Source organism: Triticum dicoccoides, chromosome 2A (assembly GCF_002162155.2).
Source record: "Triticum dicoccoides isolate Atlit2015 ecotype Zavitan chromosome 2A, WEW_v2.0, whole genome shotgun sequence".
NCBI lineage: Eukaryota > Viridiplantae > Streptophyta > Magnoliopsida > Poales > Poaceae > Triticum > Triticum dicoccoides.
In genome coordinates this window covers 674,570,980-674,589,647 of record NC_041382.1, presented here as the reverse complement: position 1 = coordinate 674,589,647, position 18,668 = coordinate 674,570,980, and the positions used below count along the sequence as shown (strand labels likewise).

The following is an 18,668-nucleotide window of genomic DNA, read 5'->3' as shown; positions in this document are numbered from 1 at the left end:
ATCGTAGTCAACACCTTGAACTTGTCGAAAACCTTTTTGTGACAATTCTAGCTTTGTAGATAGTAACACTACTATCAGCGTCCGTCTTCCTCTTGAAGATCCATTTAATCTCAATGGCTCGCCGATCATTGGGCAAGTCAATCAAAGTCCATACTTTGTTCTCATACATGGATCTCATCTCAGATTTCATGGCCTCAAGCCATTTCGCAGAATCTGGGCTCATCATCGCTTCCTCATAGTTCATAGACTCGTCATGGTCAAGTAACATGACCTCTAGAACAGGATTACCGTACCACTCTGGTGCAGATCTCACTCTGATTTACCTACGAGGTTCGGTAGTGACTTGATCTAAAGTTACATGATCATCATCATTAGCTTCCTCACTAATCGGTGTAGTAGTCATAGGAACATATTTCTGTGATGAACTACTTTCCAATAAGGGAGCAGGTATAGTTACCTCATCAAGTTCTACTTTCCTCCCACTCACTTCTTTCGAGAGAAACTCCTTTTCTAGAAAGGATCCATTCAAAGCAACGAATATATTGCCTTCGGATCTGTGATAGAAGGTGTACCCAACATTTTCTTTTGGGTATCCTATGAAGTCGTACTTCTCCGATTTGGGTTGGAGCTTATCAGGTTGAATTTTTTTCACATAAGCATTGCAACCTCAAACTTTAAGAAACGACAGCTTAGGTTTCTTGCCAAACCATAGTTCATACGGTGTCGTCTCAACGGATTTAGATGGTGCCCTATTTAACATGAATGCAGTTGTCTCTAATGCATAACCCCAAAACGATAGTGGTAGATCGGTAAGAGACATCATAGATCGCACCATATCTAATAAAGTACGGTTATGACGTTCGGACACACCATTATGCTGTGGTGTTCCAGGTGGCGTGAGTAGTGAAACTATTTCATATTGTTTTTAACTGAAGGCCAAACTCGTAACTCAAATATTTTACTTTTGCGATCATATCGTAGAAACTTTCATTTATGTTACGATGATTCTCCACTTCACTCTGAAATTCTTTGAACTTTTCAAATGTTTTAGACTTGTGTTTCATCAAGTAGATATACTCATATATGCTCAAATCATCTGTGAAGATCAGAAAATAATGATACCTGCCACGAGCCTCAATATTCATCGGACCATATACACCAGTATGTATGATTTCCAACAAATCTGTTGCTCGCTCCATTGTTCTGGAGAAAGGAGTCTTAGTCATCTTGCCCATGAGGCATGGTTCGCAAGCATCAACTGATTCATAATCAAGTGATTCCAAAAGCCCATCAGCATGGATTTTCTTCATGCGATTTACACCAATATGACCTAAACGGCAGTGCCACAAATAAATTGCACCATCATTATTAACTTTGCATCTTTTGGTTTTAATATTATGAATATGTGTATCACTACGATCGAGATCCAACGAACCATTTTCATTGGGTGTGTAACCATATAAGGTTTTATTCATGTAAACAGAACAACAATTTATTCTCTTACTTAAATGAATAACCGTATTGCAATAAACATGATCAAATCATATTCATGCTCAATGCAAACACCAAATAACACTTATTTAGGTTCAACACTAATCCCGAAAGTATAGGGAGTGTGCAATGATGATCATATCAATCTTGAAACCACTTCCAACACACATCGTCACTTCACCCTTAACTAGTCTATGTTCATTCTGCAACTCCCGTTTTGAGTTACTACTCTTAGCAACTGAACCAGTATCAAATACCGAGGGGTTGCTACGAACACTAGTAAAATACACATCAATAATCTGTATATCAAATATACCTTTGTTCACTTTGCCATCCTTCTTATCGCCAAATACTTGGGGCAGTTCTGCTTCCAGTGACCAGTCCCTTTGCAGTAGAAGCACTTAGTCTCAGGCTTAGGACCAGACTTGGGCTTCTTCACTTGAGCAGCAACTTGCTTGCCGTTCTTCTTGAAGTTCCCCTTCTTCCTTTTGCCCTTTTCTTGAAACTAGTGGTCTTGTCTACCATCAACACTTGATATTTTTCTTGATTTCTACCTTCGCCGATTTCAGCATTACGAAGAGCTAGGGAATCGTTTCCGTTATCCCTTGCATATCATAGTTCGTCACGAAGTTCTACTAACTTGGTGATGGTGACTAGAGAATTATGTCAATCACTATTTTATCTGGAAGATTAACTCCCACTTGATTCAAGCGATTGTAGTACCCAGACAATCTGAGCACATGCTCACTGCTTGAGCTATTCTCCTCCATCTTTTAGCTATAGAACTTGTTGGAGACTTCATATCTCTCAACTCGGGTATTTGCTTGAAATATTAACTTCAACTCCTGGAACATCTCATATGGTCCATGACGTTCAAAACATCTTTGAAGTCCCGATTCTAAGCCGTTTAAGCATGGTGCACTAAACTATCAAGTAGTCACCATATTGAGCTAGCCAAATGTTCATAACATCTGCATCTGCTCCTGCAATAGGTTTGTCACCTAGCGGTGCATCAAAGACATAATTCTTCTGTGCAGCAATGAGGATAAACCTCAGATCACGGATCCAATCCGCATCATTGCTACTAACATCTTTCAACTTAGTTTTCTCTAGGAACATATCAAAAATAAAACAGGGGAGCTAAACGCGAGCTATTGATCTACAACATAGATATGCTAATACTACCAGGACTAAGTTCATGATAAATTAAAGTTCAATTAATCATATTACTTAAGAACTCCCACTTAGAAAGACATCCCTCTAATCTTCTAAGTGATCATGTGATCCAAATCAACTAAACCATAACCGATCATCACGTGAAATGGAGTAGTTTTCAATGGTGAACATCACTATGTTGATCATATCTACTATATGATTCACGCTCGACCTTTCGGTCTCAGTGTTCTGAGGCCATATCTGTATATGCTAGGCTTGTCAAGTTTAACCTGAGTATTCTGCATGTGCAAAACTGACTTGCACCCGTTGTAGATGGACGTAGAGCTTATCACACCCGATCATAACGTGGTGTCTGGGAACGACGAACTTTGGCAACGGTGCATACTCAGGGAGAACACTTTTATCTTGAAATTTAGTGAGAGATCATCTTATAATGCTACTGTCAATCAAAGCAAGATAAGATGCATAAAATATAAACATCACATGCAATCAATATAAGTGATATGATATGGCCATCATCATCTCGTGCTTGTGATCTCCATCTCCGAAGCATCGTCATGATCACCATCATCATCGGCGTGACACCTTGATCTCCATTGTAGCATCGTTGTCGTCTTGCCAATCTTATGCTTCCACGACTATCGCTACCGCTTAGTGATAAAGTAAAGCATTACAGCGCTATTGCATTGCATACAATAAAGTGACAACCATATGGCTCCTGCCAGTTGCCGATAACTCGGTTAAAAAACATGATCATCTCATACAATAAAATTTAGCATCATGTCTTGACCATATCACATCACAACATGCCCTGCAAAAACAAGTTAGACGTCCTCTACTTTGTTGTTGCAAGTTTTACGTGGCTGCTACGGGCTTAGCAAGAAGCGTTCTTACCTACGCATCAAAACCACAACGATAGTTTGTCAAGTTGGTGCTATTTTAACCTTCGCAAGGACTGGGCGTAGCCACACTCGGTTCAACTAAAGTTGGAGAAACTGACACCCGCCAGCCACCTGTGTGCAAAGCACGTCGGTAGAACCAGTCTCGCGTAAGCGTACGCGTAATGTCGGTCCGGGCCGCTTCATCCAACAATACTGCCGAACCAAAGTATGAAATGCTGGTAAGAAGTATGACTTATATCACCCACAACTCACTTGTGTTCTACTTGTGCATAACATCAACGCATAAAACCTAGGCTCGGATGCCACTGTTGGGAAACGTAGTAATTTCAAAAAAATTCCTACGCACACGCAAGATCATGGTGATGCATAGCAACGATAGGGAAGAGTGTTGTCTACGTACCCTCGTAGACCGGAAGCGGAAGCGTTAGCACAACGCGGTTGATGCAGTCATACGTCTTCACGGCCCGACCGATCAAGCACCGAAACTACGGCACCTCCGAGTTCTAGCACACATTCAGCTCGATGACGATCCCCGGACTCCGATCCAGCAAAGTGTCGGGGATGAGTTCCGTCAGCACGACGGCGTGGTTACGATCTTGATGTTCTACCGTCGCAGGGCTTCGCGTAAGCACCGCTACAATATTATCGAGGATTATGGTGGAGGGGGCACCGCACACGGCTAAGAGATCAATGATCAATTGTTATGTCTATGGGGTGCCCCTGCCCCCGTATATAAAGGAGTGGAGGAGGAGGCCGGCCAAGGAGGGTGGCGCGCCCTAATGGGGAGTCCAACTCCCACAGGGAGTAGGACTCCCCTTTTTCCTATTAGGAGTAGGAGAGGGAAGGAAGAGGAAGGAGGGAGGAAGGAAAGGGGGGGCGGCCCCCCTCCCAATTCGGATTGGGCTTGGGGGGTGCCCCCTCCCTTGCTCCTTTCCCCTCCTTTCCACTAAGGCCCAATAAGGCCCATATACCTCCCGGGGGGTTCCGATAACCTCCCGGTGATCCGGTATTGTCCCAATCTCACCCGGAACCTTTCCGGTGTCCAAATATAGTCGTCCAATATATCGATCTTTATGTCTCGACCATTTTGAGACTCATCGTCAAGTCCGTGATCACATCTGGGACTCCGAACAACCTTCGGTACATCAAAATATATAAACTCATAATGAAACTGTCATCGTAACGTTAAGCGTGCGGACCCTACGGGTTCGAGAACAATGTAGACATGACCGGGACACGTCTCCGGTCAATAACCAATAGCTGAACCTGGATGCTCATATTGGCTCCTACATATTCTACGAAGATCTTTATCGGTCAGACCGCATAACAACATACGTTTGTTCCCTTTGTCATCGGTATGTTATTTGCCCGAGATTCGATCGTCGGTATCTCAATACCTAGTTCAATCTCGTTACCGGCAAGTCTCTTTACTCGTTCCGTAATACATCATCCTGCAACTAACTCATTAGTTGCAATGCTTGCAAGGCTTAAGTGATGTGCATTACCGAGAGGTCCTAGAGATACCTCTCCGACAATCGGAGTGACAAATCCTAATCTCGAAATACGCCAACCCAACAAGTACCTTCGAAGACACCTGTAGAGCACCTTTATAATCACCCAGTTACGTTGTGACGTTTGGTGGCACACAAAGTGTTCCTCCGGTAAACGGGAGTTGCATAATCTCATAGTCATAGGAACATGTATAAGTCATGAAGAAAGCAATAGCAACAAACTAAATGATCAAGTGCTATGCTAACGGAATGGGTCAAGTCAATCACATCATTCTCCTAATGATGTGATCCTGTTAATCAAATGACAACTCATGTCTATGGTTAGGAAACATAACCATCTTTGATCAACGAGCTAGTCAAGTAGAGGCATACTAGTGACACTCTGTTTGTCTATGTATTCACACATGTATTATGTTTCCGGTTAATACAATTCTAGCATGAATAATAAACATTTATCATGATATAAGGAAATAAATAATAGCTTTATTATTGCCTATAGGGAATATTTCCTTCACCCAGTTATGGACAAATCTTGAGTATCTAGTACTTGGAGTATCCTAAGTATCTCATCACTATTAATTAATATTGTTGGGTTGATTATTATTTTAATTGGGATTGAGTTGGAGGAACCTTCTCAATGATGTTTCAACTACCATGATAGTTAAATAAAATTTATTCCTTTGTTGTAGGAAAAAATTGGCTTTTCACAAAAACTATAACCGCTTTCCACCAACCAAATATGCATGTAGTGATAGCATTATTCTGTTCTTGCTCTACTGTGTTATATTGCCAGCATATTCCATGTGTTGACCCGTTTTCGGGCTGCAACGTATTATGTTGCAGACTTTTCAGACGAGGAGTAAGGTTCGTTAGGTCGTTGTCGTGCAGCTCAGCTATGCCGTTGGAGTTGATGGACTCACTTTATCTTCCAAGCCTTCCGTTGTTTTTGTATTAGATGGCCCTAAGCCATATTTATTGTAATAAGTTCTCTTTTGAGACATTCGATGTAATAAGTGTGTGATTGCTACTCTGTTATAAATCCTTCGAGTACTGTGTGTGTCAGCATTAGCGATCCAGGGATGACACTGAAGCACAGAGACTTGACCATTTGAGGTCGGGTTGCTACACCTCAAAAGCTTTGCTCAAAGACCGACTGATGGCACTAAAGGTGGCATCCTGTTATTATGGGACAATGAAGCCGTTACCGTCACCAATGTACAAACTAGGGCTTACTTCCTCTCCGCGACTGTGAATCTCAACAACTCCACTGATAACAAAACTTTCAAGCTAACTACAGTCTATGGCCCCACTCGCAGCAACCATAAGGAGGCTTTCTTCCAGGAACTCACCTCGCAAAAGCCAGCCTCGGGGACCAAATGGTTGGTCAACGGAGACTTTAATCAAATATACTGGGCTAGAGACAAGAATCGTACGAATGTGGACCGAAGTCGGCTCGTGCGTTTCCGAATGTGGACAAGAATCATACGTTTCATTCATCGCCTCAAGCACAACAACGGTTGGGTCACTGAGCATGAGCACAAGAAAAAATTATCCACAACCACTTCAAGAACATTGCAAAAAAATGCCCTTCAAGTGACATCAGCATCAATTGGGGGAGCATTCCTACGCCGAATTGTGACCTTCATGAGTTGGGAGAGGCCTTCATCGAAGAGGAAGCAAAGAGAGTTGTGTTTTCCATGCCAAGCGACAAGGCACCGGGTCCTGATGGATTCACATGTACCTTTCTCAAGGCATGTTGGGACACCATCAAGCCAGATATCATGCTTGCCATCAACCATTTCTTTGATCTCCATGCTGCTCACTTTCATTGGTTGAACTCCGCCGACATTGCTCTCATTCCGAAGAAGGAGGGTGCCTAGGGCATCGCCGACTTCCGACCCATCAGTCTTATCCATGCCATCGGTAAGTTAATTGCCAAGATGATGTCCAACCGGCTTGCCCCGCACATGAATGATCTTGTCTCGCACGCCTAAAGTGCGTTCATTAAAAGAAGATGCATCCACGACAACTTCATGTATGTGCGCAACCTCGCGAGATGCTTCCACCGTAGGAAAACCCCGGCATTGCTCTTCAAACTTGACATCAAAAAATCCTTCGACTCGATGTGGTGGGACTTCCTCCTCGACCTGCTTCGACACCTTGGTTTCCCGCCCCGCTTTAGAGGTTGGGTTTCCACACTATTGACCTCGGCTTCGTCGCGTGTTCTTCTCAATGGCGTGCCCGGCAACCCCATCAAGCTTGGCCGTGGGTTAAGGCAAGGGGACCCTCTATCACCCTTGTTATTTGTGCTTGCCATCGACCCGCTGCACCATATCCTTGCGAAGAGCACAACTTAGGGAAATCCTCATCCGCTAGGTGGAAATGCTATGCCTATCCGTGCTTCGCTTTACACGGATGACGCCGCTGTTTTTCTTGCGCTTATTAAGGAGGACGTCCAGTTTCTCGCCAACACTCTCAAGCACTTTGGGGAAGTCACCGGTCTGGTCACAAACTGTTCCAAAAGCTTTGTTGCCCCAATCCATTGCGAAAATGTGGATCTCCCGGATATCCTCCAATCCTTCCCGGCCATGCGATGCTCCTTTCCGATGAAATACCTTGGGTTGCCTTTGTCTGTCAAGAGACTGAAGAGAATTCACTACCAGCCCCTTGAGGACAAGATTGCGGGCCAACTCACTCCTTGGGTGGGGAGGCATGTTGCCTCAGCGGGTCGCGTTGTCTTGGTAAAGTCGGTCCTCACAGCAATTGCGGTCTACTACATGACGGCGTTAGATTTACCGGTGGAGGTCAAGAAGAAAATTGATGCCCTCAGATGTGCTTTCCTTTGGGCAGGTTGTGATAAGGTCACTGGTGGAAAATGCAAGATAAATTGGGAGTGAGTGTGCAAGTCCAAGATGCATGGAGGTCTTGGAATCCTAAACCTTGACAAATTTGCCACTACCCTTTGCCTTCGGTGGCTGTGGGACGAGTGGCTTCACCCAGATAAGCCATGGGTTGGCTTGGGAACCCCTTGTGATGACAATGACGGAGATATCTTTGCCGGGGCTACCAAGGTCCAAGTTGGGGATGGAGCGCGTGCCAAGTTTTGGGAGTCTCCTTGGCTTGATGGGATTAGGCCCAAGGACATAGCTCCCAAAATCTATGACTTGTCGAAGAAGAAGAATTGCTCGGTTAGGTTGGCTCTGCACGATAACTTCTGGACTTCCCAGGTGGACATTCTTCAAGGCATCACAGTTCAACACCTCTCTGAGTTTGTCTCCCTTTGGGAGAGGGTCTCACATGTCCACCTTGACGTCAACACGCCGGACACTATCACTTGGAAGTTCACTACTAACGGCCACTACTCGGCGGCGTCGGCCTATAAGGCGCAGTTCTATGGCCATACTGACACGGCCATGATTCCGACCATTTGGAAGATTTGGGTGCCTCCTAAATGCAAGTTCTTCGCATGACTGGCAATCAACAATAGAATTTGGACAACAGACAGGCTTCAGCGTCGTGGGTGGCCAAACTGTAACCTTTGTCCACTATGCAAGCAAGTTCAGGAGTCGGCAGCCCACCTTCTATTTCAGTGCCGATACACTATCAGAGTTTGGCATATGATCAAAGATTGGCTTGGTCTCCATGATGTGCATCCTTCCGGAGTGACACGACTTTCGTTAAAGAGTGGTGAAGCTACAATGCTAACAAGGCCTAATCGCGAAGGCTGCTTGCTTCCTTGATGCTGCTAATCTCTTGGGAGTAATGCAAAGAGAGGAATGCACGAGTCTCTTGTAATAATGCCGTTCCGGTGGAAGTCGTCATTGCTAGGATTAAAGAGGAGACCTCACTTTGGAGCATTGCGGGAGCAAGGCATTTGAATAACATAATGCTGCGAGAGTGATTGTTGTAATTCGGCCTTTGGCCTTAACCTCTAAAATTTCTCTCTTAATCAATGAAAATGGCAAATCTTTTGCCTAGTTTCAAAAAAAAATAGCACTGAATTAGTTCAGTACTATTGTTTCCGGTTCCAAACACAGACAAGCAATACAACAGACTGGGAAGGGAAATAGCATGGTGCAAGCTCTGCCCCCACCCAAAACCAAGAAGCAACAAGAACACAGCACAACTGCTTCTAGCAGCAGCACATTTAACTTCAAAATGGCATAGTTCAACTACTAAATTGAGCGTCCACATATGGTTTCAAGTACCAATTCCAGATTATGTGAAACATCACATGAGATTTAGATTTTCGAGGAAATTACTCAGAGCTCACTCAAGCAGCAGCACATTTAACTTCAACATGGCGTAGTTAAATTACTAAATGTCCACATATGGTTTCAAGTTCCGATTCCAGATTACATGAAACATCACATGAGATTTCGACGGTAGTTAATCAGAGCACACTCAAGCAGGCCCATTCTTGAATATCAGGTCACACTTCCAAGCACAGTTCTCCAGAAATTGCGGCAAGATGCCAACCTTATGCACGAGGAGATACTACAACAAATAACTCTTAATGCAAGAGTCATGGTGTGAACTCACACAGCATCGGCATTGTGCCACCCCTTTGTGCACGGAGGTATCTCCATAAATTCGTCAAACTCCTTGACGTGGACATCGCAACACTTCCACTGCAAAGAGAAAATACATGGAGGTAAGAATCAGGGTGAACATAAATGAACACAAATTTAATTAGAGAGAAAATACGTACCCCTCTATTCCTGTCATGGAAAACCGCAGGACCTGGATGGTATTCACATGCAGCATCATGGTTATCCTTCTCCTTGTAGGTTTTACCACATCCTTTATTCTTACAAACCCTAGGCTCATTTATATTAACAACTTTTTTCCTGGGCTGTGGAACTGAGCATTTTTCGACAGGTTCCGTATTTGTACCATTTACAGCAACTGGTTTTTGTGCCTTCGGCTGTGATCCTAAAAATACATTGATGTGGTTCATACACTAAATTTTTCAACAAAAGAGAAAACATCAACCAATTTTTTGAAGTTATGCATTGTCACATTGAAGCAAAGAGTTCAAAGACACAAACTCACCATGGTCGGAGCAAAAGAAACCCTGACGGCACCTGGAGCAGGCCTCGGTTTCCACACCCTGCTTAGAAGACTGGATTGGAGCTAACTTTGGTGGGGTTGCCTTTGAGTTAAGAGAAACAGCTTTTGTGACTGGTTTCTCAGTTGTATGCTTCCCTGTGGCGCATCTACACCACGGTAGAGAATGCGGTCAGTTATGTCTAGTTTACCCAAATATAACAGGTCATGGGTGTTGATATTTAAAGCAAGGACGGTCTGGTCTAGAATGAGAGAAGGCAATGGTTAAAGCTGGAACATTGAATTACAAAAATAGTACTGTAAGAACCAAGACATAAGGCATCGTTTTCAGGTTTATTTGCCAGCAAATTGGAGCCATATCACTGGAGCTCCCTGAAAAGTGGAATAACTTTCTTTAGCCAATTCAAGCTGATCTAATAGAGGATGGTGAAGTAGCCAAAGCACTAACATACAAATATCTTCTGTACATTATGCTGCGCTTACTCAGTAAAATGAACCAACAAGATAACTGAGAACCTGTTCAGTCTAAACTCTGAACTGCAAGCATATGTTTATTCGGCCATGTAGCGCTGTAGCGCAATGGTATTGACTGGGCCAAACAAGTTAAATTACAGTACTTGCCAAAGACCAATTATAACATGACATCAAGAAGAAAACTGTGCTAGACTTCGAGTGAATCCAAATAAATGCATACAGGGTTCTCCTTATCAGACAAGTAGTAGTACCTTACAGAAACAAACGACGTGGATTTAAAAAGGTATGTTGACAAGTGACCCCCCACGTTCAATCAAGCTATAAATTAGACAAGTCTGAGTCCTAGGCAATAAATGAAGAAGGAAATGAGAATGGTTGATCATAGTGCTAATCCCTAATCGGTGACCAAAGAAATCTCCAACGCCCATCTGTTCCATCACAAATCAGACATAGGTGGTGCAAATCTAACTTTCTAATTGCAATGCATAGAGAGCTGGACTCGCTAATAATTTAGATTATCTGCAAACATAATTTGTATCTATGACACCATGCATAACAAGAAATACGTAACTATTCTGCCACTGCCTGTCATGGGAGGAGAGAGGATCCATACCCAGGAATAGCCAAAAATAAGCTAAAATCATGGCTTCTTTGCTTGCAACAGCTCCACTCTTTCATGCCATCATGAAACATAGGCTGAAAATAATATATTAAAGAACCTATGGTTTATCAAAAACAGAAATAATCCCACAAGTGTAGCAAACGAACTTACTCCCTGCAACAAAACAAAAAAGGGGGAGAGCTGTTAATAGCTAAAAATATGGAAATGGATGCTGTAAATTTGTAATTTTCTGAAACACTTCACAAAAACAAAAAGGAAAGGATTTTCCCTGGTCAGAAAGATAGAAATGCATGCTAAGTTATTATCATGTCCTAATTGATTCATAACTTATTTTTCCAATATGTAACTATTCAATCTCAGATCTATAACTGGTATCCTGAACGTGCCTTATTAGTGTACTTTCAAAAATGTTTAAGATCAAATACAGTAGTTCAACTGGTGAATATCACAATCGAATTTGGGATTGCCTACAGAGTAGTGCTTATTGTTGAGCAGTTCTCGTATTTTTTGAAAAGACAAAAACAGAATTAAATGAAGATTCCTTAGTGCCAGTTACTTCTTGTATTGGTATCAAACATCTGCATCAGTGAAATAGGTGTTTAAATAGCTATTTTTTCCTGGAGTAAATTTCGTACAACTACATGTTCAGTGTAGAAACTATCACGAAATTACGAATTTAAATAAACTTCACACGCAGATGTATGGACCCATTGTATAATACAACTAAAGATTTGACCAACTTCAAAAAGAGAATTACTTAAAGCTTCCTTGGCACCAGTTACTTAATGCATTGGTATCAAACATTGCAGAATAACTAGAGTAACAGTGAAATAAGTGTTTAAATTGCTATTTTCCTGCAGTAAATTTAGCAAAACTACATGTTCAAAATTACGTATTTAAAGAAACTTCACACACAGATTTATGGACCATCTGTATAATAAAGCTACAGATTTGACCAACTTCAAGTAACTGCAGATTTAGTGACCAATTTGGCAATTACACCACAAAACTACATGGTGTTTGCTCGAATCTGTAGTTGTAATATCTGTTCTTCAATCTGTAGCTTAGTGATAGATCCTATATTAAACTTGTATCTTTCTGGAATTCACTCTTTCCTAGCAGATTGCTTTGTACTCCCTCCGGTCCTTTTTACCCCGCGTATTAGATTTCTGTCAAGTCAAACTCAACCAAGTTTGACCAAATTTATATTAAAAAATATAAACATGTACAGTACCAACTATATATACTATGAAACTACATTTCATAATGAATCTAACATTATTGATTTGGTATTGTTAATGTTGATACTGTTTTCTATAAGTTTGGTCAAAGTAAAGATACTTTGACTTCGGACAAATCTTATATGCAAACTAAAAAGGACCGGAGGGAGTAGAACATAAATGCAAGATCACACTTCAATCATAACATCAAACCAAGCACAGGTCCCTTCACCCCTTCCCATTTTTGTTTTGTTTAGGGTGCCAAGTTTTTATATGTCCTAAAAGGCTAAAATAAATGAGCAGGTGACCAAACTCTAAAAAAACATAATATAACATGGTCGTCAACAGGGAACTTCCAGGTCTGTCTGCAAGCCACAAAACAATGTTCCCCAAAAGTGCGCCTGCATTTACTTGTAGCCTATTTCGTCAATGCAATCAACCGCCGCTTCTCGCTGACTGAATAATGCGATTAGCTTGAACATGCTACCAATTTACCACCATATGGGTCGATTCAATGTTGATGCCAACAACATAATAAGAGTACATGCTTAGTTGACTGTCTCCAAGATTTGGGTAGATTACAATTTCTGCGACACAGCAGCTATCCCGATTGGTGCCATCCGTGGGCGTAGAGGATCTACACCTTCGACACCCGACTACACCCAGATCCTAACAGCATACGAGTACCAAAGCGAGATCCGAGAAGCGAGCTTGGGGGCTACAAGGAAGGCTTCCACCTCCATGATCTACAGGGGCTCGAAGGAGCGAGACGATGCAATTTTTTCGAGCGAGGGGATGGGGAAGAGGGAGCTTACGGAGGGGTGGTAGTGGCAGGAGCCGTCGGGGTTGTCGTCGTCGGTGAACATGGCGTCGCAGCCTATGCGCTGGCACCGCATGGGCGCGGGCGCCGGCGCGGCGGCGCTCGTCTCCGTCTCCGCCGACATCGCGATGCGTTTCTCTCTCGAGATTTCTGCCTTGTCCCCCTCTCGCTCTTGGGTGGACCCTGTTTCGGCGCACGGAAGAAAGACGACGGGGACAGGCTGCGGCAGCCGGCAAGGTATCTCGAGTTTCTCGACTCTTCCGGACCGACCCGGAGACTAACCCCTGGCCGAAGCTGGCTTTGACCCGCAGAAAACCGCTCGCTAGTTGAGGAAACATTTTTTTTAGCATTAAAACTTTGTCCATTAAAGTCCGGGACAACGTCCCAAGTTTCAGACTTGCTAAGACTAAAGCTATGCTTTGCTAAGCCATCCGCTACCATATTCGCTTCTCTGCTACAATAAGTAAAACTGATGCTTTTAAATTCCATGGCCATAAGAGAGCATTCTACTACTATTGAAACATCAATTCACATGTATATGTTTGGGTCCAATATAGCCTTCAAAGCAGTCGTACAGTCAGACTCCAAAATAAGCTTAGTGCATTCGAGATTCGCTGCAAGGATCAGACCACAGCTGATAGCTGACAATTCCGCAAAGCTTGCACTAGACACATGCGGTATTGCACAAGTAGTTGCAGCCAAGCACTAGTTGAGGAAACATAGGTACATTCGGAAATATTTTTGATCTATTTCAATTTTGATTTTTTTCGTATTAATTTGGTTATCGACAAAAGAAAATACCTCCCGAACCCCAATACGAATATGACGGGGAGGGGCTTTAATGGTTCACTAGGACGAAGCCTCTTGCCCGAACGAAAACAATTTTTCCTTTTGAGACAACCAAACGAAAACATTTGATAGAAATACACGAGTATGCATTTCCTTTCTTAGACCTCATGGCCCAACACAAATTCCATTTGCACAAAAGAATCCCTCCATTGATGTTTTTTGGCACTAGTATACAAAAACAGAAATTTCGCAATGACATACAGTAAGTATTATCATGAGTTAAAAGCATCAGGAGCCCTACAACTTGCTCTCAATGTTATGATTTAGTCCTACAACTTGAAATTTGACCCTATCCAGACCTGGAACTTGCATGAGATGTGCAAATTTGGTCCTGACGAATCAAAGAGCGCCATGTGGACGTGTGGGTGCGTACCCGGTCAGCGCGTGGCATTTTGCAAAGAGGCCCCTGGCGTTGCTTCGAATCAACCCGCACTACACATGAAAACACCTGAATTAATTAAAGGAGATCACACAGCTGCCCCCCTCCCCTCGATCCAGACAACCTGCAGCTCACTCCCTCTATGTTTCTTGCTCTGCTTTCTGCTCGTCGCCGCCCAGCTAGCCGCCGCCGCCAAGCAAGCAAGCGGCCATGGTTTCATGGAGTGATTTCGGATCCAGCTCGTGCTCGTCAGGTGGCGACTCGGTCACCAGTCTGGTGAGATCCTGTCGACCTTCATCTTGCATCTAGGGTTAGGAAAAAATGGGATTTCTGACCAGATTTGGTTTTAGGGTCCTCGCACCATTGACAGCGCCGATTGGGCGGGCCTTGCTGCAGATGTACCTGATAGGTGAGAGCACCAAGCAGTGTGTGTGAAGCTTGTTGCATTTGAGTCTGTTGACAGTGGAAGAAGATTCCTTGGTTGTGCACAAAAGGTTAGTACATGTTCTTAGTTGTAGATGTAGATGGTAGTGCTATAGTACATGTTCATAGTTGTACATGCTTTGCCCATTTGATTACATATGAGATTTAACTTGCTCAGTTGTGCCATTCTGTACCATGTTCATAGTGCTGTAAGAAGAAGATTAGTTTATTTAGTTGTCCAAATATGTAGTGTTTAAGTAGCTCATGAATGCTCAAAGGGCTCTGTGAAAAGAGAATCTGAATGTGCTGTCAGTTAAGTGAATCTTGATTCAGTTTGACTTAGTTTTGTCCAGTTAACTGAATTTTGATTCAGTGTTACTGTATTTTCTTCAGTTAATTGAATTATGCATTTCCTCTACAATTTTAGGATGGGCCTAAATGCCCCTATTTGCATTGGGTTGACCCAGTGTGGCCTCCACAATTAAGGACCAGTCTAGCTAGGATCTGGGACATGTATGAAGAGGAGGTCACATCCAGGATCAGGGAAGCTGTTGTTCAGGCTGAAGAAAATTTTAGGGTTGTGAAAGAGAAGGAACATATGGAAAAAAGACCTGAGGTTTTTTTAACTTGATTTTGCCAAGATGGTGGCTGTCAAAGAGCAGACAAATACTAAATTGGGCAACACAAGGCTAGCTCTATCTGACCTAAAGGTAGAACTTGAGAAGAAGAGAATGGTTGACAAATCAGTGACCAACATTCATCAGGTGGTCAGGGAAAAGGCAGAGAAAAAGAGGGATGAGATGAAGCAAGAGAAGGACAAAATGATAGAAGAGAGGGACAAATTGAAGGAAGAAAGGGATGAGCTGAAGAAAGAGATAAAGAAGCTAGAGTATATGATCGGTGACCTGTTCAAGCATAAGGAGGACACCAGGTGCAAGATAAGGAAGGTTAGGGAGATGCTAGATGAATTTGAGTGATCCATTGGTGCTCTAATGGAATTTAGTTAATGATGATCGGTGGACTTGTTTAATTAAGTGAATTGCTGCCTAAATTTGGGTTATCTTTGATGCCCTGTATCAAGATGCACTGTACTATTTGATGCAATGACCTAATATGCACTATGTTATCTGAATTTGAGTTATCAATGGTGTGCCAGTTAAATCAGTTTTGATTTGGTTAAGTGAATTTGGATCCAGTGTACTGATTCTGATTTGCTCTGGTAGTTAACTGATCTGCTTTTCTGTTAAACTGAACTATTATTCAGTTATCTGAATCTAGATTCAGTTGAGTACTGATTTGGTTAATTGAATTTAGGTTCAGCTTACTGAATTTGGATTCAGTGTATACAATGTTAACTGAAATTTGGTTTAGTTAACTGTTTTTGCATACACTTTTTTTGTATTCATTGTATATACTATTTTTTGTATACACTGTTTTTGCGGTTAACTAAAACCTGGTATACAATGTTAACTGAATATGGTTCAGTTAACTGTTTTTAGTTCACTTAACTGAAACTTGCATACACTTCATCATGGAGCACAGAAACTTGCATACATATTCATTAAGTTTCTGCATACTTTGCATATAGTGCATCATGTAGCACATGAGAAGGAGGATCTAGCATTTATTACATTGCATTCATCAACTGATTTCATACATGGATAGATAGAAAGATAGATCTAGGAGCACGGACACTTAACAGCTCATTCATCTGGGTACAAAATCCTACTCCGCCTCATCCTAGTGACCTGAAAAGGATGGAAATTGGCCCTCCTCCTTGCCCAATAGATGATATCATCATCATTAGGGTTTGAGCCAAGGGGGTGCCTCCAGGAACTGCTCCATGTCCTTGCGGTTGCGTGCTACAAGGATCCGTTGAGCCAGTTGCCTTCTCTCCCTTCTTGCCTCTCTACGCCTGCTACCCTGGGCACCTATTCTTCTTCATCGACGACCTCTCCAGGATCCATCTCTCCTAGGGTTTTCTTTGGCGACTGGGGGAGGAGAAGGGATGTGTTTGGGTTTGACTGTTGTTTGTGCCAATTGGAGGGTTGTAAGTGCATCTAGTGCCACCCCTAGTTGGTTTTGGAGTATTGATGACAAACCTAGCTGAGGGACTAATGTGTTTGTGAGAATTGCAGGATAACACAGGTAGAAGTCCCTCATTGATTTGTTTTCCTACCAGAGATGACCCCTAAAAATGAATGAAGGCATTGAAGTCAAAGGTGGTATGTGAAGACATTCACATTGAAAACTATGACAAGAGAAGACATCGCATGAAGACTATGGAGCGCGAAGACTTAGTTGTTTCGTCGTTCTTTTTCTTCTTTGTTGAGTCATAGGATCCACCGTACTGTTAAGTGGGGTCCAAGAGAACCAGTCAGAATGACTGAAGTGATGCTTAACCAAAATCCTATGTCTTCGAGTGAAGACTATGAGAGCAAATCTTGTCCAGAGTTGGATAAGTCAGCTTTGCTTGTAGCCCAAGTAAAGTTGCCGTGTGTGTTTGAAATCTGACCATTGGAACACGTGTCAGTTCCTTAGTGACCAAGGGTCATTTCGGACAAATCAGATCAGGTTGCCTAGTGGCTATAAATAGCCCACCCCCTACAACCAAAAACGGTTGGCTGCTCAGAGTTAGAGTACGGCTTTTGTCGTTTGAGAGCAACCCACCTCGAAGCCTTTGAGAGAGAATTCCTTGCGAGGATAAAGCCCTAAACACCCAGAGCCAAAGAGTGTTAGGCATCACTTAAGTCTTCCTGTCTGTGTGATCTGAAGACTTATTACACTTGAGGACTGTGAATCCTCCAGCCGGTTAGGCGTCGCGTTCTGAGCATCCAAGAGTCATTGTGGATTGCCGTTGAATGAAGTCTGTGAAGGTTTGGAAGTCTACCTTGAAGACTTACCAGAGTGATTGGGCGAGGACTGGGTGTCCTTAGCTCAAGGGGAATAAGGTGAAGACGAGGTCTTCTGAGTTGAATCTCAGCCTCCCTAACCAGACGTACAGTTGTCACAGCAACTGGAACTGGTCCAACAAATCACTGTCTTCAACGAGTCACTGGTTTCATCCCTACCTTCCCTTTGCTTACTGTTGGTCCTTGTGAAGTCATTGTATGATTGCATTATCTTTTGTCTTCACTAAGTGACTACTTGTTCTGATTAGCTTCACAATATCTTCCTACCTGATCCTTACTGCCTAGTTGCTATCAGTCATTGTGCTTTCACTTCGTTGAATACTTGACTATGGTTTGCCTAGTGTGGTCTACCTTCCGCTACATGGTAATAGGTTTATTTCTATCGCTTGTCTTCGAAACTTCCATGTTTTGAAGACTTTCATAAAAATCGCCTATTCACCCCCCTCTAGTCGATCACTAGCACTTTCAATTGGTATCAGAGCAAGGTACTCCCTTGTTCTGTGTGATTCGGTTTAACCACCTGGAGTTTTAGCTATGTCGACTGCAAGGATAATAAATGTCTCCGCTGCTTGCCCGTCTTCAATGGAACTGAATATCCCTACTGGAAGAATAAGATGCGCATGCATCTTGAAGCCATTGATGTCGACCTATGGTATGTCGTCAAGAATGGCGTTCCCAAGGCTGGTGAAGGTGTCACCGCTGCTGATGTCAAGAAGTTCGTTTAACTGGACTCCACTGCCAAGAACATCATCTGTGGTCATCTGACCAAAGGACAGTATGGCCGCGTGAGTGCTTTGGAAATATCTAAGCTAGTCTGGG

The 18,668-nt window shown here is 42.9% G+C and overlaps 1 protein-coding gene across 2 annotated transcripts; it reads right to left on the bottom strand.

The window, feature by feature from the left end:
- Nucleotides 1-9,353: 9,353 nt before the first annotated feature.
- LOC119356148 (cysteine and histidine-rich domain-containing protein RAR1-like) lies at nt 9,354-13,549 on the bottom strand. Of its 2 annotated transcripts, XM_037623063.1 has the most exons (6): nt 13,282-13,549; nt 12,381-12,383; nt 11,238-11,320; nt 10,136-10,299; nt 9,792-10,015; nt 9,354-9,711 (listed from the first exon to the last, which is right to left on the bottom strand). In XM_037623063.1, the coding sequence occupies exons 1-6, from the start codon at nt 13,408-13,410 to the stop codon at nt 9,619-9,621; spliced, it is 696 nt and encodes a 231-aa protein (XP_037478960.1). In that variant the 5' UTR covers nt 13,411-13,549; the 3' UTR covers nt 9,354-9,618. The 2 variants fall into 2 exon arrangements, with proteins under 2 accessions (XP_037478960.1, XP_037478961.1); XM_037623064.1 differs by lacking the exon at nt 12,381-12,383 and having other exon boundaries at nt 11,238-11,399; nt 13,282-13,415.
- Between the last annotated feature and the right edge of the window lie 5,119 nt (nt 13,550-18,668).